This window comes from Taudactylus pleione, unplaced genomic scaffold (genome assembly GCF_031769625.1).
Source record: "Taudactylus pleione unplaced genomic scaffold, aTauple2 ptg000251l, whole genome shotgun sequence".
NCBI classification, from domain to species: domain Eukaryota; kingdom Metazoa; phylum Chordata; class Amphibia; order Anura; family Myobatrachidae; genus Taudactylus; species Taudactylus pleione.
This window is the reverse complement of record NW_028284653.1, coordinates 7,048,643-7,070,875: the sequence shown is the minus strand read 5'-3', so window position 1 is coordinate 7,070,875 and position 22,233 is coordinate 7,048,643. Positions and strand designations below refer to the sequence as shown.

The following is a 22,233-nucleotide window of genomic DNA, read 5'->3' as shown; positions in this document are numbered from 1 at the left end:
TTGCCAAAGCATTTCAGTCCTTTCTGGACCTTTATCAGAACTGACTAATCTGTTTTTCTTCACTTACTAATAACGGAATAATTAAAAATCTTTTAGATGTGCAGAGACCCTGACATTGGTTATCTTTTAATGGCGCACTTCTTTCAGGCTTTTGGTGAGTAGAACTTACACTGAAACTTTGGATACAACAGAGGATTGATATCCCAGATTACTTAAATCATGCATTTTATTTGCTAAATGCTGTGCTTCCTCCCATTGTTACTTATCTTTTCTATATTGTTAGCAGCACTATATCCTTCTACTGTATTATTTTTGTGCACTTAAGTATTGGGGATACTGTTCGTTATAAGGACTGTCCGCAGCTCCTCAGGTGTGCACCAACATAATTCCCTTACTATTTGGAGCACACATTAGAATCACAGCAAAGAAACCAAAAAATAAATAGCTTTAAAGTCTGTCCTTCCTGTGGCTACTTAGGACTAGGAGGGGGGTACCTGTTGTACGCAATTGCTGATAAATTCATTTCTTGACTGTTATCTTTTCCCACAAAAATAGTTAAACATTTCTGTTACATACGGAATATAAGGGGCATGCATGGACAATAAGATGTATTATTAGTGGATTATGGTGTATGCTGTTTGTGACTGCTATGATGGCGCTCTGTAGCAATATCACTTAGTGCTGTTTGGTTATTCTAATTTGATGATCTCAGTGTTGGCAGGATGCAGTAGGAACAGCAGAAATGTGTTTTTATTTAACCCGTGACAACCAGCAGCAATGTTGAAGGATTTCTTGTAAAATGTGGCATGCACGCCTGTTTAGGTTGCCACTGTATACACACAAGAATTGGTTTATTTTTTTAATATGTGACAATTCTTCATATTTTTTCTCTGACGTCTATCTATTTTGATGCTTATGCATGTTCAAACATGGTTATAGCTATAGTTTAACTTTACACCAATGCATAACCGTGTCACAGACAATTCAACATAGCAAAAGTCTATTAATTAGTTGCAGCAACTCTCAAATCTGATCCATTTATTTTACACTACCATGCTTTTCTGTCCTCTGAGGATTGTGGCCTATTCTTCTCTGTGTTACCTGATACGGAGACTTCAGTTCTGGCGGGGCCCTTGTGAAGAGGAACTGGAGAATGACACTGAAAGGGATTATATCTCCCACAGATGTGCTGTTGGCGATATGCTCACTGGTCTGAAACAGTAAAGGTCTACAAGAAAAAGAAATTCAGTTATCCAATAACCTCTGACTGTACATTTTATTAACTGTACATGCAAGGGAAACTATTATTTTTAGACTGAAATATATATATGGGCTGCAGGCTTATATGCTTTGATCAAATCATGACAAAATCCCCTTGGTTTTATTTGCTGCACACACATAGATTTGCAGTATATTATTGTTAGCGCCAAAAGCAAAAGTTTTTCTGTTTTGTATACATTTATGGCATTAATATTGCCATGCTGCTGGTACCATATAATATGGGTAAAACAGAGCGCAGGCTTATTTCATTTCTGTTCCAAAATTTTGCCTTGTGCTATCATGGCAGCTTTCAATTAAGGCTATAAAAGACCTAGTTGGGTGTGGCTAACAGCCAGCCCTGTATAGATGTGTCCCTCTGTATCTAGGAGGTGAGTACATTTACCTGCAATGTAATGATGTGCTGAGCATATATGCTAGTGTAGGGACCTGCATGAAAAAAAGGGGTCCCTTGATGATGGGCTGAGAGGGAGAGATAAGTCTTTGTAGTACTTGCTACAATTAGCAAGGTAAGCCATGCAATGTAAATTATTTCAGAGTAATCAAATTTTAAATCGTAAAATTAGTACAATCGGCATTTTAATATGGAGGATTTGGACGTCAGGCATGAAAAGAACTTGCAGACGAAAGTTCATGACATTATTTATTTCATCAAGTTTTTGTAGGGCAATGTGTTGAACAGTGACGTAACCAGGGTCTTTGGAGCCCAGGGCAAGGTGAAAAACAGACCCATTCCATATGCACCTTAATGCCCCCAGTAGAAGTGCCCCTTATGCAATGCCCCCTGTAACAGTGCCCTCAGTAGTAGTGCCCCTTATGCAGTGCCCATTATACATTGCCTCCAGTAGTGCCACTTATACAGTGCTCCCAGAAGTGCCTCTTATGCAGTACCTCCAATAGTGACCCTTATACAGTGCCCATTATACAGTGCTTTCATTAGTGCCCCCAGTAGTGCTCCTTATGCAGTGCCTCCAATAGTGACCCCTATACAGTGTCCATTATACAGTGCCTTCATTAGTGCCCCCAGTAGTGCTCCTTATACAGTGCCCCCAGTAATGACTATTATACAGTGCTACAGTGTCCAGTAGCGCCCCTTCTGCAGTGCCCTCAGTAGTAGTGCCCTGTACACATAAAACACACAGACATAATTTACTTACCAGAATCCCTGCACCTGTGCCTGTCGCCGTCCGCTCCCACACGGCACTATGGGAGAGATGTCATTTTGTCTCTCCCTTCAACCACTGTGGGAGCCGGAAGGTGCAGCAGCCAATAGGAGTCGGTCCTGACTCTTATTGGCTGCAGTGCTAAAACAAACACACCACTGCCGGCGGTGATGTGTTTTAGTGTGTAGTGCCGCAGACCACACTGCCCTGTACTGCGGCCGGTGCCCCCCCCCCCCCCACACACACACACACAATACGCCACTGGTGTATAATGTTCTGATTTAGCATTAGACATGAGTCAATGCGTACAGTAAAATGCAGCTGTATTGTTTTGTGAGATTGAGTAAAGCTGGTCATACAACTGAAAAAGGGGGAGATTCATCAAAGCTTGGAGAGAGAAAAAGTACCAAACTAGAAAGGTGAGAATGGCACAGGGCTGGTTATGATTACCTCTCTTGGGTCCCTCAGGGCCAGTGGAGGTACAGCAAGTGCAGAAAAATATACTCTGCTGGTTTGTAATGTTAAAGTATTAAAAATGAACTTTTAATAATGTACTTTAAAATAAGATTGGACATACAGCATATACACAAAAAGGAATGATCTCCATAAAACAAAAACCATATATCATTCAATTATTGCTATAATTGCAAAAAAACATGTTTCTGCTTTCACATCATCATGTAGTCAGGATGAGGGATGAGAGAACCGGGCAAGGCTGCTGAGACATAAGAAAGAGGAGAGCGCTTCTGTTGTCAGCGCTAATCTGCCACAGTTCCCCCTGTTGTATAGTACATTGCTGGGCAGTTCTGGGTGCAGCGCTGATGAGAGAGCGATGAGAGTAGTGCAGACAAGAAGTAGAACCAAGTTGTACTTCACAACTTAGTTTTGTGCAGTGCTTTCGATAGGTGCAGGTTCACCACGCTGCGGCTCTATGTGTGTGTGTGAGGTACAGGAGCAGACAGCTAAGGCAGAGGGGATCTCCTTCCACGCTGCATCTCAGGAAGGTGCCCGGCCATTAGCAGCTGACCCCGTAGGATGACGTATGTTCTCTGGGGGTGTGGCTTGGGAAAAAGTACCAACCAATCAGTTCCTGACATTTTACAGGCTTTGTTTGAAAATTTACAGTTAGGAGCTGATGAGTTGGTACTTCAACTCTGTCCACTTTAGCTCTCTCCAAATTTTGATAAATCTCCCCCTATTCTTTCTGAAACCATCCAACTAGTTGGCTGGTTGGAATGAAAATCTGGTAATGTACAGTATGGGAGCAAATGACAATGAGCCATTTGCTCCCAAACCCCAGAAAACAGACAAAAACTGTCTTAAATAAGTAACCAGCACTAGTTACTGGTTAAAGCAATACCTAGCAGCAAATTATGCCAGGCTTGGCATGAAGCCTCATAATGTGAAATCAGCCTCGATCTGGTCACCATTAGTTGAAATCCCTTGGGAAATCAGACTTTAAAATAACATATGGGCAACTCTTCCCCAGTGACAACCTGGCCTGTGCCACTGCTTCAGTAGCTAATTATTTAGACTGTCTAAAATGGAAAATAGAATAAGTCAGAGGTTCCCAAACACGTTCTCCTCAAGGCATCCTAACAGTTCAGGTATTACGGATATCCATGCTTGACCACAGGTGACTTAATAAGTAGCTCAGTCAATTTGATTTAACCACCTGTGCTCAACCATGGATATCTCTAAAACCTGAACTGTTGTGGAGACTTGAGGACCGCCTTTGGGAACCTCTGGATTAAGTACTATGGTGGAACTACAAGTTCAAGAAAAGGCCTGGCAATCAATCACTTCCAGAGCTGACTGGAGTTTTGTAGTAGCCAGGGCCCACTGGAACATGTAGATCCAATTTAGCACTTTCTATTCTACTCCTCCTAAATCCACAAAGAATCTACTGTTTTCATTCTTGAAATAGAGTATAGCAGTGCTTTACAAATCCAGTCCTCGGGACACGCTAAAAGTGCATGTTTTCCATATCTCCTCACAGAATCACAAGTGAAATAATTAGAAATACCTGTGGATTTTTTTTAAATGTGTCAATCAGTAATGAATAAACCTGTGCCCCAGCAAGGAAATATGTAAAACGTGCACTTTAGTGTGTCCCGAGATTGGATTTGTGAAGCACTGCTATATAGGAATTAAAAATAAACATAACAGAGATTGTACTTGCTTCTAACTAAATTGTACAACACTGAATTGTACAACAGTGAATGAACTTAATTGACCTAAAGGGCCAAAACTCTCCAGCCATAAAGAGCAGTTTTCCCACATTCCAGCCAATCAGAAGCAGTTGCTGTGATTGGCTGCCCGCATACTGTTCCCTTCATTTATATAGGGGGCAGAGTAAGACATTAGCGGTGGCTGTGTAATAAGGTAAAGGGGATTACAAAAATAAGATAGGGGTGGCAGGGTAATAAGGGAGGGAGGGCAGACAGTGAATTCAAGTCTAGTCAAGTTTATTCACGCTTAATTTTATTGATTTTTTTTTACATAAAAATAATCAGGCCACAAGCATCTTAAATAAAGAAGAAAGATATAAATACGTAAGCAAATAAGATATCATAAAATGCTAGCAGAGTTTGTCTCTGTCCCCTTCCACTAGTGGTCAAGACCTGCTTCTGACTTTAACAATGCCTCTTCAATGCTTTTCTATTAACATTACGGGAGAAGGGGGCAGGGATACAGAGAGAGAGAGAGTTAGAAGGAGGAGGGGGAGAGAAGGGCAGGGAGAGAGAGAGAGAAGGAGGAGAGGGATGGAGAGAGAAGGGCAGGGAGAGAGAAAAGAAGGAGAGGGAGGGGAAGAGAAGGACAGGGAAAGAGAGAGAGGGAGGGGAAGAGAAGGGAAGGGATACAGAGAGACAAGAAGGGTAGGAAGGAGAAGAGAAGGGCAGGGAGAGAGAGAGAAGGAGGAGAGGGATAGAAGGGAAGGGACAGAGAGAGAAGAAGGGTAGGGAGGGGGAGAGAAGGGCAGGGAGAGAGAGGGAGGGGGAGAGGGGGGGAGAAGGGCAGGGAGAGAGGAGGAGAGGAAGGGGGAGAGAAGGGGAGAGACAGAAAGAGAAGGAGAGGGAGGGTGAGAGAAGGGCAGGAAGAGAGAGAAGGAGGAGAGGGAAAGGAAGAGAAGGGAAGGGATACAGAGAGAGAAGGAGAGGGAGGGGGAGAGAAGGGCAGAGAGAGAGGGAGGGGGAGAGAAGGGCAGGGAGAGAGAGAGCAGGAGGAGAGGGAGAGAAGGGGAGGGAGGGGGAGAGAAGGGCAGGGAGAGAGAGGGAGGGGGAGAGAGAGGGAGGGGGAGAGAAGGGCAGGGAGAGAGAGGGAGGGGGAGAGAAGGGCAGGGAGAGAGAGGGAGGGAAGAAGGGCAGGGAGAGAGAGAAGGAGGAGAGGGAGGGAGAGAGAAGGGGAGAGACAAAGAAGAAGGAGAGAGAGGGTGAGAGAAGGGGAGAGACAGAAAGATAAGAAGGAGAGGGAGGGTGAGAGAAGGGCAGGAAGAGAGAGGAGGAGAGGGAGAGGAAGAGAAGGGATACAGAGAGAGAAGGAGAAGAGGGAGGGGAAGAGAATGGCATTTAGGGAGAGAAAAGAAGGAGAGGGAGAGAGAGAAAAGAAGGAGAGGGAGAGGGAGAGAAGGGCAGGGAGAGAAAAGGAGAGGGAGGGGAAGAGAAGGGCAGGGAGAGAGAGAAAAGGAGGGTGAGAGGGCAGGGAGAGAGAGAGAGAAGGAGGAGAGAGAGAGAAGGAGGAGAGGGAGAGAAGGGGAGGGACAGAGAGAAAAGAAGGGTAGGGAGGGGGCGAGAAGGGCAGGGAGAGAGAGAAGGAGAGGGAGAAAAGGGCAGGGAGAGAGAGGGAGGGGGAGAGAAGGGCAGGGAGAGAGATGGAGGGGGAGAGAAGGGCAGGGAGAGAAATGGAGGGGGAGAGAAGGGCAGGGAGAGAAATGGAGGGGGAGGGGAAGGGGGGGAAGGGCAGGGAGAGAGAGGGGGAGAGAAGGGCAGGGAGAGAGAGAGGGGGAGAGAAGGGCAGGGAGAGAGAGAGGGGGAGAGAAGGGCAGGGAGAGAGAGGGGGAGAGAAGGGCAGGGAGAGAGAGAGGGGGAGAGAAGGGCAGGGAGAGTGAGGGAGGTGGAGAGAAGGGCAGGGAGAGAGGGGGAGAGAAGGGCAGGGAGAGAGAGAGAAGGAGGAGAAGGAGGAGGAGAGAAGGGCAGGGAGGGAGAGAGAGAGAGAGAAGGATGAGAGGGAAAGGGAGAAAAGGGCAGGGAGAGAGAGAGAAGGAAGAGAGAAGGAAGAGAGATGGAAGAGAGGGAGGGGCGGGAGAGAGAGAGGGAGGGAGAGATCATGAAATTGATGCCTAGGAAATGCAGTTGTTGAGTGTGTCAGTTCACCATCAGTTAATTATTTAAAACTGAAAACTGCTGGATGTAATAACTGCTTCCATAAACAGCACCAGCACAAAGACTGCAATGAACAAAGCAAACATATTGTGTGCTATAATTGTACATTGAGATATTTTTTAGCCTCACTTCTGCAAGATGTGTTTGCATTTTACCGAATTAATGAATGGAACTGAATGAAAAACAGCTCATTAGGGTGACAACTACAAAAGGATGGTTAAAATGTTTAAAATGTGGAGCAGAGTTATTTTATATTTGGTACGGTTTATAACTTTCCACTTACTGAACTGACTTAGGCTGACTTTGTATCTTGTACATCATTCAGGAAATAAAATTACAAGAGGCAGCATGGATGGTGTAATGGTTAGCATTACTACCTCACAACAATGAGGTCATTTGTTCGATTCTCACCACAACCCATAACTGTGTGGAGTTTGTATATTCTCCTTGTGTTTGCGTGGGTTTCCTCTGGGTGCTCCGGTTTCCTCCCACATTCCAAAAATATGCTGGTAAGTTAATTGGCTTCCGACAAAACAAATTAACCCCAGTGTCCACTGGGTCAGGGGCTTATGTGAATGGCCAGATATTTTCTGTACAGTGCTACGGAATGTGTGTGCGCTATATAATTAAGAGGCAAATATCACGGAAGTACAAGAACTTACAGCCACACCAAGACACATTATTAATTTCAGAAGCATATACATAGATGCTCAAGTTCCACTGCATGTTGTCATTACGACAACATTCAGAATGCCGAAATGTTGACAGTGAATGCCGACAGTACATGTTGTGAATGCCGACATGTGCAATTTTGCACATTGGAAAAACCATGTTGCATTGCAGGGGATAGGCAAATCTAAAATCTGTGGACAGATATAAAATCAATGATCAAGCGATCCGACAGGCAACGCCCCCCCCCCCACCAATGGGCCGACATATTGGGCGACCAGTACACATTAGACGATCTGGTGCCCGACATGTCGGGCCGACCTGACGATGTGGCCAACAACCCCACAGGAGCACACTCTGTCTGACGTAGTGGGTAGACACTGTACGATTTGACCGATTTGTCTTTCCGATCCGTTGGAATCGGGCAAATGGTTGAAAACGTTGCTAAGTGTGTACCCCAAACTTTAATTGCACTGTAAAAACAAAGCCACAAGTAAGCTCTGTGCTAGCTGCAAAAGTAGTATTTTCCTTGCATGCTTGTAAAAATAGCATTTGCACCCCCTTGTACTACAATATAGACAGCCCAGGTGCAAATGTGCACCATTGGTCAGCTTCTCTCCTAATGAGGCCCACTGTACCTTGTCACAATCTTTTTCTTTTTTAAAGCAGCACAGCATACTAATATCATTTGATTATCAAATAATATCAGCAAGAACAATTTTAAACTTGCAGCTTAATTACATTTTTTTTCCAGTGCAGATATGGGTGTATAATAAATTGCCAATAAATAAGTAATCATTAATCTGTATAAGTAATATACTGGAAAAATCTCAGTTTTGTGGAGATAGAAGAGTTAAAAGGAAACCTGTGCTATATATCTGGTAATCAGAAGACATTTGTCACAAATGTATCTATGATACAGCATTACAGAGTATATTGGTATGCGCTTGCTTTTTTGTCAAGGAAACAATAGGCTTTAAAAAAGTCATAATTACACAATTTTTTTTATTATTATTCTTGTTATGTTTTCAAGATATTTCTATGGTTAATTATAAAATAAACTTACCGGAACGATCTCAAAAGCCTATATGACTTTCCAAGATCAGCAACTCTTCTGCATAAGGGAGCCACTGCCAATTCCATCTATAAAACAAATACATACCGATTCCCTATTATAGGATGATACTCAACAGTAATGCTAATCATATACAGGCTGCAGTAGTGTGTACAGTGTACAGGTCCTGCATGTAACCCCATAGACCTATTATTGCTTAAAGCTGCATACACACCCAACGATTTTATGAACGATTTTCTGTCAGATTATCTGTCAGATTTTTTAAAGTGTAATGAACGATTTTTTTGAACTACAAACGATTTTTGCATATTCCCTTAATTAAAATCGTTGAGTTGACAAGTCAGACTGAACTACAAACTTCAAACGTGAACGCGCATGAATGATAATCGTTCATTGTTTGATTCAGAAAGTGAACGATTTTTTCACACGATTATCGTTAAATGATAATCGTTCAAAATAATCGTTGTGTGTGAATGCAGCTTTAGAGGTAAATGTGCTCCAAATGCAATAGCATCACCAAAAAAATTACTAACCAGGATAATGGCCATCATTACTTTGTATATTAGAAAATTGATCTTTAATAACTTTTGAAATAAACATACTTCATTGGGGAGTGTTTTAAGGGTGTTAACAAAGCTGCAGTAAAATCCTCAAAAAAAGCTGGGCACACACTGCCTGTTTGGACAGCTAATTTAGTAAGTAGGGTCACTATACATCAGGAAAACCCCAGATATTTCCTCATTTATGTGACAAGTTCCGGAGTCCGTAGCTGTATTATAATGTGCCAAGGACTCCTACTGCGACATTCCCGTATGGTTGCTATGAGAACAGCAGCAGACCATTCAAATGCCAGAAGCAGAGCATGTGTGGATTCTATAATATGTTAGCCCTGGTTGAAATAGACTAAATTAGCCTGAAATTGCTCTCTCACACCCAAACCACCACCAGGGCTAATTCTGCCTGGTCACACAGGCTGAAAACTTTGCTTGCAGTGTCATTGGCCAGAATGCATGGGGGAGATATCAATAACTATAACAACATCCCACTCTAAATTTGTTGTAAGCATCTGAATCAAAAGTATAACTTGCTGACAAATGCATTGCATTGAAGAGTCCATGTATAGGGCACACAATTGAGTCACTCATTCTGTGATCGGAACCGATATCACGGAGGACGGATTCACAGGAAACAATGCCACTTTTGTTAAACTGTACTCATTAAAACAGTTTACATGATGTAATGTAATTTAGTAGATTTTTTTTAATTTTTTTCTGTTTATGAGCATTATTGTTCCAACTATAAAAAAAAAACAAAAAACAGTGAAACAAAAGGTTGACAAGTGAAATATTTTTGAAAGACTTGAGATTAAATTGCAGTTTGTAGCTCATTCTCCTCGGATAATTTATTTAATACTTATTTAACACATTTAATGGATCAATTAGCGCAAATGCAAAGTTCACTTCTGTTGTTTATTGTAGCTTTTTATTGCAAAGTGCCGCGCTTGAATGTCATAGTCAGACTTTAATAAAATTCTTCTTTGTACAAAGACATTGGAGAGCAGCAGCAATCAGTTGAAGGAAAAAGGGAATGGGCCAATAATTTAAAGAGATGAATCTCTAAGTACAGGCCTTATACTGATGAAAGGGGTGGGTAACATATTACAGATCAGGAAATTATTAGTTTATAACAAGAATCCAATGTATGCCTACAAATCAATTTTATAACTCTGGTCCAGTTTTTAACATACTTCCATTGAATAACTTTATTATCAAATACAAACAAAGTGTATCAGTAGTCATGAGTTCAAAATCATATTGTTGGCAATGCGGAAGGTTTTAAAAAAATCAGGTTGTTAATATGAACACTAGTTTATGCTTAAACCTTATCACAGTTACACAGGTTATATCTTTTTAACTAGGTATATGCATACATGTCTACTATCCCGCAAAGGCCGGGGGGCTCCTGAAAATCAGGTGTCGTTCCTGGCTGCCGGGAAAAGTGGGCAAGCTCCGTGCCAACCGCCACCTCCTGCATCCCCCTGGACCTCCCCGCATCCCAATGCACACACCCCGCAGCAGGGGGGCCAATGACGCAATTCTAGCTGAATCACATCATCGTAGCCCCGTCCCCTACTTAACAATGCCAGTAATCTCGGCATTGTAAAGAGTGTGCAGGGCCACGATGACACAATCGTGCAGTCACGCCCTCGCTCCGCCCACAATGCGGCATGATCTCACCGCCATGCCCCCTTATGCAGCGCCACGTCCCCCTACTGTAGAAGCCTGGCTGATTGTCGACAAGTATGGATATATGTTAATGCAATCTTTTTTTCAAGGCATCACTGCTAAAGCAAGTGAAGTGAAAAACAGCTACTATAGAGAAAGTTATATCACAGATACTAGATGCCCTTTACCAGTTACCTGTATGCCAGCAATATCCCAGCTGTTATATTAGTAATTACAGACTAGCTGTTACCAGCGGCTTCGCTCGTGGCCTACGTGACCAGCAGCGCTATACACACTGGTGGCAGTGCCTTTACCCACCACTCACACCAATGCCACTGTGTGCCCTGTGCACAGACTGTTATGTAGCCTAACCTATTCATCCACCACTCACACCAATGTCACTGTGTGCCCTGTGCACAGACTGTTATGTAGCCAAACCTATTCATCCACCACTCACACCAATGTCACTGTGTGCCCTGTGCACAGACTGTTATGTAGCCAAACCTATTCATCCACCACTCACACCACTGTCACTGTGTGCCCTGTGCACAGACTGCTATATAACCTATCCTATTCATCCACCACTCACACCAATGTCACTGTGTGCCCTGTGCACAGACTGTTATGTAGCCTAACCTATTCATCCACCACTCACACCAATGTCACTGTGTGCCCTGTGCACAGACTGTTATGTAGCCTAACCTATTCATCCACCACTCACACCAATGTCACTGTGTGCCCTGTGCACAGACTGTTATGTAGCCTAACCTATTCATCCACCACTCACACCAATGTCACTGTGTGCCCTGTGCACAGACTGTTATGTAGCCTAACCTATTCATCCACCACTCACACCAATGTCACTGTGTGCCCTTTGCACAGACTGTTATGTAGCCTAACCTATTCATCCTCCACTCACACCAATGTCACTGTGTGCCCTGTGCACAGACTGTTATATAACCTATCCTATTCATCCACCACTCACACCAATGTCACTGTGTGCCCTGTGCACAGACTGTTATGTAGCCTAACCTATTCATCCACCACTCACACCAATGTCACTGTGTGCCCTTTGCACAGACTGTTATGTAGCCAAACCTATTCATCCACCACTCACACCACTGTCACTGTGTGCCCTGTGCACAGACTGCTATATAACCTATCCTATTCATCCACCACTCACACCAATGTCACTGTGTGCCCTTTGCACAGACTGTTATGTAGCCTAACCTATTCATCCTCCACTCACACCAATGTCACTGTGTGCCCTGTGCACAGACTGTTATATAACCTATCCTATTCATCCACCACTCACACCAATGTCACTGTGTGCCCTGTGCACAGACTGTTATGTAGCCTAACCTATTCATCCACCACTCACACCAATGTCACTGTGTGCCCTGTGCACAGACTGTTATGTAGCCAAACCTATTCATCCACCACTCACACCAATGTCACTGTGTGCCCTGTGCACAGACTGTTATGTAGCCTAACCTATTCATCCACCACTCACACCAATGTCACTGTGTGCCCTGTGCACAGACTGTTATGTAGCCTAACCTATTCATCCACCACTCACACCAATGTCACTGTGTGCCCTGTGCACAGACTGCTATATAATCTATCCTATTCATCCACCACTCACACCAATGTCACTGTGTGCCCTGTGCACAGACTGTTATGTAGCCTAACCTATTCATCCACCACTCACACCAATGTCACTGTGTGCCCTGTGCACAGACTGTTATGTAGCCTAACCTATTCATCCACCACTCACACCAATGTCACTGTGTGCCCTGTGCACAGACTGTTATGTAGCCTAACCTATTCATCCACCACTCACACCAATGTCACTGTGTGCCCTGTGCACAGACTGTTATGTAGCCTATCCTATTCATCCACCACTCACACCAATGTCACTGTGTGCCCTGTGCACAGACTGTTATGTAGCCAAACCTATTCATCCTCCACTCACACCAATGTCACTGTGTGCCATGTGCACAGACTGTTATGTAGCCAAACCTATTCAACTAAACACGGGCCCAAAGCACCTCTCCCTCCCACCCCTTACCGGCTGCGCGCATGGTGCCACACCTATCTCTTCCATTGCTGATGTCAATACATTTTGTTTTTGTTATTGCGCAGTTTCAACTTGATGGATGCAGATGGAAACAAAGTGCAGGTTATTTCTAGGAGATTCCACTACATGAAAATTGTTCATTAGATTTTGCGTGAAACAGACACAACATTTTTATCATATTAGTATAGATTCATTGATAAAATGTAAATTTATTTAGAAAGGTGCTCCCAACAAATAGATTTATTTCCCAATAAGAGCAACAATATTATAAACATAGGTGCATATTCAATGGGCCGCAAGGTTTTTGTGGCAAAAACAACGCGGCTAACAATTTCGGATTAACGCGGCTATGTATGCTCCCGTATTGACATTACACAATAAAAAGAGAGGTCTGTTGAAATGAGGAACAGTCCATGGTGACAGAGATTTCCATTTTTTTAAGCACAGTTGAAAAAAAAAATGCTAGAAAGCATCTATGTAAAGACAATAAAGGCTAGTTATTGTAGGGGTGTATAGACATGCATAAAAGCTGATCTGATTTGTAATACTTTTTAAGCTACTTTAAAATATTTGTTAGAACACCTGTAACTCACATCTGCAATGTTAAAAACACCTGTCCCATCTATACAGCACCCCCCATATACCGGTCACACATCTTTTAACCCATTATTCTACACTTTGCAGAATTTCACCCCAATAATGACATGTAATCGTGAGATCAGTATATGGACCGTAGATGTATGGTCTGCATTAAGCAATAGGGTAGATGGGGGCTAGGCCACGATAATTCAAATCACATCATCACACCTTGTTCATGGACTTCTCTTCTGAAAACTCCCCCAGCGGAAGTCCAAAAATGACTAATGAAAATGAGTTCAGTAGTTTTTGCACCAAATTAGAACAGACAGACAGACACAACGTTCTTATTATATTAGGATAGATTCTCAGTAAAGCAGTACTTTATTTGGACCCTTGAATTTAGGGAGCTTTCTAAATTGCCTGTTAACCAATACTAGTTTTATAAGTAATCTTATCAAACTACCTGACAAATGCTTTTATAAATAATAGACTAAACTCATGTGGTTTCATTTAGTGTGAATTAAAATGTCAGATAAATGTCAATTAATTTTTGATTGACCCACAAAATGCAGGTCAGACTGATTAAGCGCAGTAAAAAGGTTACAACTGAAACAAATACAGAGAACAAAGACTTGGGTTCATTCTGTGAACAGAAATAGATGAAATCTTACAAAGAGAAAAAATACTGAAAAATAGACTTTCAAGTATAAAGCTGGTAAACCATATACCATACTTTTCATTCATAGATGGAGGATTACATAAAATACTGTTAGAAAGGGGTTTTATTTATTATATTTCTGCAGCTGCATCTGTTTAATTAAAGTGATACAGTAATGCATTGTCCACTGACACTGTATTCCAATGTATGTTTTAATAGAATTCAGAGTCAGATAACTATTTTGAAAGGGGCATACACATGTAACAAATTTTTGAACGATTTAACTATAACGACGTTCGTTATCGTTCAAACGTTGAAAAAATCGTTCAGTTTCTGAGTTATAACGATGAACGATTATCGTTCATGCGCATTCCCATTTGTAGTTCATTCTAACTGACCAACTGAACGATTTTCATTATGGGAAGTTACAAAAATTGTATTTAAAAAAATCGTTCATTACACTTTAAAACATCTGTCAGATAATCGTTCATAAAATCGTTGGTAACAAAATTGTTGTGTGTGTATGCAGCTATAGCATTAACCTTTTGGCTGCTAAGGGCAAATGGCATTCTCCCCCTAAATGTAGCCCAAAACTGTAAAGAGCAAGTCCTCCTGCAGGTAAGGAGTTACAAGAGAACACGCTGACTACTGGCCATCATGGTCAGTGGGTTTTTCCCTCAAGTGCTGCCATGTTCACATTATGTATGAAGCAGCGGGATTGGGATGCAACAATGAGATGGGGGTTCAGAGGCTTTGCACAGGGCTGAAATGCCAACATTGTAAGAAGGAGACATGTGTAATATAATCAGAAATATATACACTGGTTCCGTAATGTTTATTGCTTAGTTGTGAAATTACATTATTAGTGATTGCCGCATCACTGCAACATACAACTTCCTGCTCATCAACTTTTCACCTGGCGGCCGCAAACACATCGCACTTCCAGGCAATACTGTAGGTAAAACATTGTCTAGTTTTTGCTTGTACCTCTATCAAGCATGAGCAAAAATAAGTAATGCTTTACTACCCTAACATGTAGTGGAGTGTGAAATATCACAATATCACAAGGTGGTAGTGCAGGCACTCTTCCCCTATTTGGAGTAGTGATGGCCATCAGAAGGGTCTATAGTAGTGCCAATGCTATTGCATGTAAACCATTTGGTGGTTTACTAGTGCACATGCACAGTGGGCAGCTGAAGTTTGTTCCTGAACAAAGTGGCTCTGCTATCACACTGAGTAGTTCCTTCTTGGTGTCAGCCATCGGAAAAAAGCATGCAATGGTGAAAACTATGATAATCCCAGCATACAGTGGCGTAACTAGGACAGGGCGAGCGGGGTACGTGCCCTGGGCGCCGTGGGACCAGCATTGTGGGGACTGCTACTGGGGGCACTGCATAAGGGGGAACACTACATGGGCCACTGCATTTGGGGGGACCACAACTGGGGGCACTGAATAAGGGGAACTAATTGGGGGCTGTATAAGGGGGACCACTACTATGGGCTGGCATAAGAGGGACCACAACTGCATACTGGAGGTACTGTATAAGGGGCAATACTGGGGTTAAGGTGCATATAGATAGGAATGTTCAGCGTGAAAATAAAGGGGTGTTGACACGCCCCATTTTTAAGTGACCACGCCCATTTTTTGGGCGTGCGTACATATCGGGGGGGGGGGGGGGATCGGGCTCCCTTTTCAAATGTGCTCTGGGCTCCAAATACCCTAGTTACGCCACTGCCAGCGTAGAATGAAGAATGCACCTTCATCAGCTCAGAAATATCAATGGTTGACAATCATCAGTATCCGATGACCATCCCTAATTTGGAGACACAGGGGTGCTCCACACAACTTTTGTTCTTTGGACTCCTCTCCAAGCCGCTATCAAGAGCCATTTAATAATTTAGAAGATAAAAAAAACCTGGGGGAGCCCTGTGGAAAAATAGGTAGGTGTGGCTGGGGGATTGCCCAATCACCTTTAACATGTTAATAGCCTTCTTATTCTATATATACAGAAAATAATGGGAGCGCTTTTACAGAGCTGCTGGTTTGAAAAGTAATAAACTTTTTATTCTACAATCAATTAAATACATTAAAATAATGCAATACCATGGTACGCAGATGGAAAGATGGAAATAGCATAAAAGGCCTTGGCCACAATAGTATAGATTCAATATTGCACGGATCTGGCTAAAAGCATAAAACAAAGAAAATACAAATATTAATGATAACAGATTAGCACAATTGACCGGTCTTGTAAGCATGGATTAGCAGCAAAGCATGAACATAGGTTGTTGTATGAAAGTCCAGTCACAGCAGGTATTAATGCAAATAAGCAGGTTCTAGTTGTAGATGGTAATTAGCAGCAAAGCATGGAGGTTAGTATTATCATATGAAGAAAGTTCAGTCCTGCAAATACTACTTTATGACAAGTGAGGTATATTACCATACAGCTGCTTTTCAAGTTCCAAAAGGGCCTGTAACCAGATAGTTCTTACCTCTACCCTAAATAGGGGAGGTCACTGGATCTCTTATCTGTTGCTGTGCACTGCAATGTAGGAGCTTACACTGGCACCATGTGTTCTGGAGGTGCTGGGGTCCAAGGCAGAGGGACCTCTACTCCTAATCCACGGCACTTCTGGCCGGCCACGATGCTGCAGTGTGTGAGGGGACGCTGGCAATCATGCGATGCGTTACTTCCGGTTTTGGGGCTTTCGGTTTGTGTTCCACCTGCGCACCACAAGTCTACTGACGCGTTTCTCTGCCCTATGACACGGCGGTTTCATTAGAGGATAGTTCAAAGCTTATTGGAGCCTCATTATATCCCTCCTAATGGGTGCTGATTGGTTACCAATCTTCCTAATAGACTTAACTGTTTCCATGCCTTATTGGTACAACTTTATGATGAAAACTGACTCCAATATCCTATAAATCAATCAAACCATTAAAATAAATACATATACATAGCAATCCTATTACAATGCTACAATGAGGTGCATAATTACATATATAAAATGTGTTTTTTTTATTATGTTTACTGAGAGAACACTCTTAAATTATTATATTACAATCTCTGGAATAAATGCAATATTCCTGTATTCATTAATTTCCACAATTGTCACTTCTAGATATCTTACAATGGTCTAAAACCCCCAACTATCTACACTGTATGCGAGAATTCCAAGGGGATGCATAATCCTGAGGACCCATAAATTACTCAGTAAAATGCCAACCCATAAAGATCCAAACCAGCAAAAATTATTTTAAAAGAATAATCAATTATGACGAATCTGGGGGCTACTACATCTATATTTAATAATGGATAAATAAACATGTATGAAACAGATTAGACACATCTGAAATATTATGTGCCTCTATATCAGGTATACAACATAAATTTGCAATGTATACATTAGAAGAAAAAGGGATAATAAAATTGTGGCTCTATGGCCACTTATACATGCAATGAAGAAGGGAGGGTGCAGATTTATAGAAATAAGGACAAAGGTATATGAACTCCTATAATGGAGAAAAGAGAGTGCAGAGATCTCGAAATAAGGACAGAGAAACAAGGACTTTTACAATAGCTAACTTCTCAAAATCAAGACCATTATAGCTACTGCATTTAAATATTATTGAGCTCTATAATTTTATTTAGACCTTGTGGCTCCGGTGTTTTTAATCTAAATATCCAGTACGCTTCCCTCTTACATAATATGTTAAATCGGTCACCTCCTCTATCTGTAATTCCTATTTATTCAATGGCTTTCACCTTGATCTGACTAATATTCCGTATACACAACCCAATGTGTGTCTAGAGAAGCTATCAGTGGAGCTTTTTTTCAAGATATTTTGTCGATGTTCCAAAAAACGGGTATTGAGTGTACGTATAGTCCGTCCCACATATTGGTGGCCACACCCACACTCAATAACATACACCACTTAGATGGAATTACAGATTAAGAAACCATCAATGGAGAAGGACTCCTGTGAGACTGTTGACTGAAAATTAAATTTTTTTGAGCCACGTTATTGCAAGTCATACATTTATCTCTTCCACATCTAAAAAAACCTTTTGGCTTCTCTGGTAACCAATACAGATGTTCTTTTTTCTTTTACCAATACAGGTTGAGACTCCCATATCCAAATATTCTGAAATACGGAATATTCCGAATTACAGAATATTTTTAGTATGACTGAGAAAATGAAACCTTTGCTTTCTGATAGCTCAATGTACACAAACTTTTTTTAAAGCACAAATCATTAAAATACAGTATACAATAACCTTCAAGCTGTGTGTATAAGGTGTATATGAAACAAAAATTAATTTCATTTATGTACATAAACTTTTTTGATGCTCAAAATTATTGGAATGATTGTATAAAATGACCTGCAGGTTGTGTGTATAAGGTGTATATAGAACATAAATGCATTCTGTGCTTAGATTTGGGTCCCATACCCAAGATATTTCATTATAGTATGCAAATATTCCAAAATACGGAATATTCCGATATCCAAAATACCCCTGGTCCCAAGCATTTTGGATATGGGAGACTCAACCTGTACTGGTCTTGTCCTTGTTTCTGATAGCACTTTTATTTGTATTTATCTCCTTTGCAAACATACTTGTGTCAATTTTTTTAAGGTTTTCAATTTCCCCTGAAAGCTCCCAGTAGGATTATTATAAGAAAGTGTTTCATAGAATAAAACATTCTCTAACTGTGAAGATGCTTCTTTTACATAATCACATGTATTTTGCAATACACCTCCCCCTCTATCAGCCATCTTTTATTGTTATTTCTTTAATAATTAAGAAAATAATACAAAAAACCACCAATTCTAAAAATGGATCTAGTTTTAGGTCCACTGATAGAGGAGATCAGAGGATTGAAAAAAAAATTGACACGAGTATGGTTACAAAGGATAGAAATACAAATAAAAGTACTATCAGAAACAAGGAGAAGACCTGTATTGGTAAAGAAAAAGAACATCTGTATTGGTTACCAGAGAAGCCGAAAGGCTTTTTTAGATGTGGAAGAGATAAATGTATGACTTGCAAGAACGTGGCTACAAAAAAAATAAAATTTTCAGTTGACAGTCTCACAGGAGTCTTTCCCCATTGATGGTTTCTTAAACTGTAATTCCAACTATGTGACATACATTATTGAGTGTGGCCGCCAATATGTGGGGTGTACCATACGTACACTCAATACCCATTTTTGGAACATCGACAAAATATCTTTAAAAAAAGCTCCACTCATATCTTCTCTAGACACACATCGGGTTGTGTATATGGGGACATTAGCCAGATCAAGGTGAAAGCCATTGAACAAATAAGAATTACAGATAGAGGAGGTGACCGATTTAACATATTATGTAAGAGGGAAGCGTACTAGATATTTAGATTAAAAACACTGGAGCCACATGGTCTAAATTAAACTATAGAGCTCAATAATATTTAAATGCAGTAGCTATAATGGCCTTGATTTTGAGGTGTTGGCTATTGCAAAAGTCCTTGTTTCTCTTTCCTTATTTCGAGATCTCTGCATCCTCTTTTCTTCATTATAGGAGTCCATATACCTTTGTCCTTATTTCTATATATCTTCACCCTCCCTTCTTCATTGCTTGTATAAGTGGCCATAGAGCCACAATTTTATTATCCCTTTTTCTTCTAATGTATACATTGCGAATGTATGTTGTATACCTGATATAGAGGCAAATAATATTTTGGATGTGTCTGATCTGTTTCATACATGTTTATATATCCATTACTAAATATAGATGTAGTAGCCCCCAGATTTGTTATCGTTGATTGTTATTTTAAAATATTTTTGGGGGTTTGGATCTTTATGGGTTGGTATTTTATGGATCCTTAGGATTATGCATCCCCTTGGAATTCTCGTATACAGTGTAGATAGTTGGGGGTTTTAGACCATTGTAAGATATCTAGATGTGACAATTGTGGTAATTAATGAATACAGAGTTGTACCAATAAGGCACGGAAACATTTAAGTCTATTAGGAAGATTGGTAACCAATCAGCACCCATTAGGAGGGATATAATGAGGCTCCAATAAGCTTTGAACTATCATCTAATGAAACCGCCGTGTCATAGGGCAGAGAAAAGCATCAGTAGACTTGTGGTATGCAGGTGGAACACAAACCGAAAGCCCCAAAACCGGAAGTAACGCATCGCATGATTGCCAGCGTCCCCTCACACACTGCAGCATCGTGGCCGGCCAGAAGTGCCGTGGATTAGGAGTAGAGGTCCCTCTGCCTTGGACCCCAGCACCTCCAGAACACATGGTGCCAGTGTAAAGCTCCTACATTGCAGTGCACAGCAACAGATAAGAGATCCAGTGACCTCCCCTATTTAGGGTAGAGGTAAGAACTATCTGGTTACAGGCCCTTTTGGAACTTGAAAAGCAGCTGTATGGTAATATACCTCACTTGTCATAAAGTAGTATTTGCAGGACTGAACTTTCTTCATATGATAATACTAACCTCCATGCTTTGCTGCTAATTACCATCTACAACTAGAACCTGCTTATTTGCATTAATACCTGCTGTGACTGGACTTTCATACAACAACCTATTTTCATGCTTTGCTGCTAATCCATGCTTACAAGACCGGTCAATTGTGCTAATCTGTTATCATTAATATTTGTATTTTCTATTTTTTATGCTTTTAGCTGGATCCGTGCAATGTTGAATCTATACTATTGTGGCCAAGGCCTTATATGCTATTTCCATCTGCATACTATGGTATTGCATTATTTTATTGTATTTAATTGATTGCAGATTAAAAAGTTTATTACTTTTCAAACCAGCAGCTGTGTAAAAGCGCTCCCATATTTTCTCTACAATTCAAATTCTTAGGTGGAGTTCCAGATACACATTTGTGGGGGCAGCTATACTATTCTGTGAAAAGATTTATTAAAATATACTTGCGCCCACTTTTAATATAATATATTATACATATGTTTCTTCCTATATTGTTCTATATATTCTATAATGTTGCATAATTTTTTTTTTCTGCTGTTTCTTATGCTGATAAAAATATGGGAACTATTTTGTTAAAAGCACAATAAAATGTCAATTGTATAGAATGTACATTATGTAATCACGATTGTTTTTTTTTATTATAACATACATTTTTTCTCAAATGACTCAGCACTCCACAATGAAAACAAAGAAAATTATCTTGTCTGCTGTACCAAAAGAACTACTGGAAACATACAGAGAAAAGGTTATTTTATCTAGGATGCACTTTAAAAATATAAATAGTTTTTTTATTAGTTTATCTAAAATGTTATGATTGTTAAACTAAAGAAATTTTAAGAACATTCAGAAGTTTCCAATTTTAGAGAATAACCTCCACTCCTATCAGTATTGCCTTTTAAATAGACAGTAATTTAAACCCATCGCATATAAAATGAAGGTGAGGCCAGATGTGCTGAAATGTCCATCTCAAGTAGAAAATAAATGTCTCCTTCAGTTTGTGTTTATACCAAGGGTGCAGCTGGGGGACAGGGAGGGCAGACGGGGCACGTGCCTATGCCTTCTCCAATGTGTGGAAATTGCACTGCTTTGTGGGCAACACTATGTGCTACTCCATTTTTATTTCTCACAAAAACACTGTCACTTAATGTTACTCTGGCCCCCTCGCTCTCCATTCAATTTAAAAATAAGTTAATCTGTTATATTGCTTCCTGTTATTATTAGCTAACATTATGCTAATATGATAGGCTAAGAGGCCTTCTCCTAACAATACAATGCACCCCCCACCCCACAAAACACCAGCACTCGAAACCAATCAAGCATCATTTATACATAAATGTATTAGTATTAACTATTTAACTTAAAACCCTGTCCTATGCGCTCTGCATCTTCTTTACAGTGCCGGTGACTGTTCCCTCCGTGCTCCTTTACACTGACATATGCCAATGCTGCAGTGTATTGACACAGAGCACCGTGAGGAGTTAGGTGCATCTCAAAGCTGGCCACGATTGCTCAGATTATGCCCCAATTGGAAGGGTTGGCACCCCCCTCCAAGCCTTGGCACCCTAGGCTGCAGTCTAATCTGCCTAATGCTTAATCAGTTACTAATCATCCTCTTTCCCCAACACC

At 41.1% G+C, this 22,233-nt stretch overlaps 1 protein-coding gene across 3 annotated transcripts in view; it reads right to left on the bottom strand.

Annotated features, from left to right (window-relative positions):
* Positions 1-22,233, bottom strand: part of COG5 (component of oligomeric golgi complex 5) — a 507,901-nt gene that overhangs the window by 43,674 nt on the left and 441,994 nt on the right. For all 3 annotated transcript variants that reach the window (XM_088480203.1, XM_088480204.1, XM_088480202.1), the window contains exons 19-20: positions 8,559-8,635; positions 1,102-1,228 (exon numbers count right to left, since the gene is read on the bottom strand). In XM_088480203.1, coding sequence (XP_088336329.1) covers positions 1,102-1,228; positions 8,559-8,635 — 204 coding nt within the window. The remainder of the gene's footprint in view (positions 1-1,101; positions 1,229-8,558; positions 8,636-22,233) is intronic.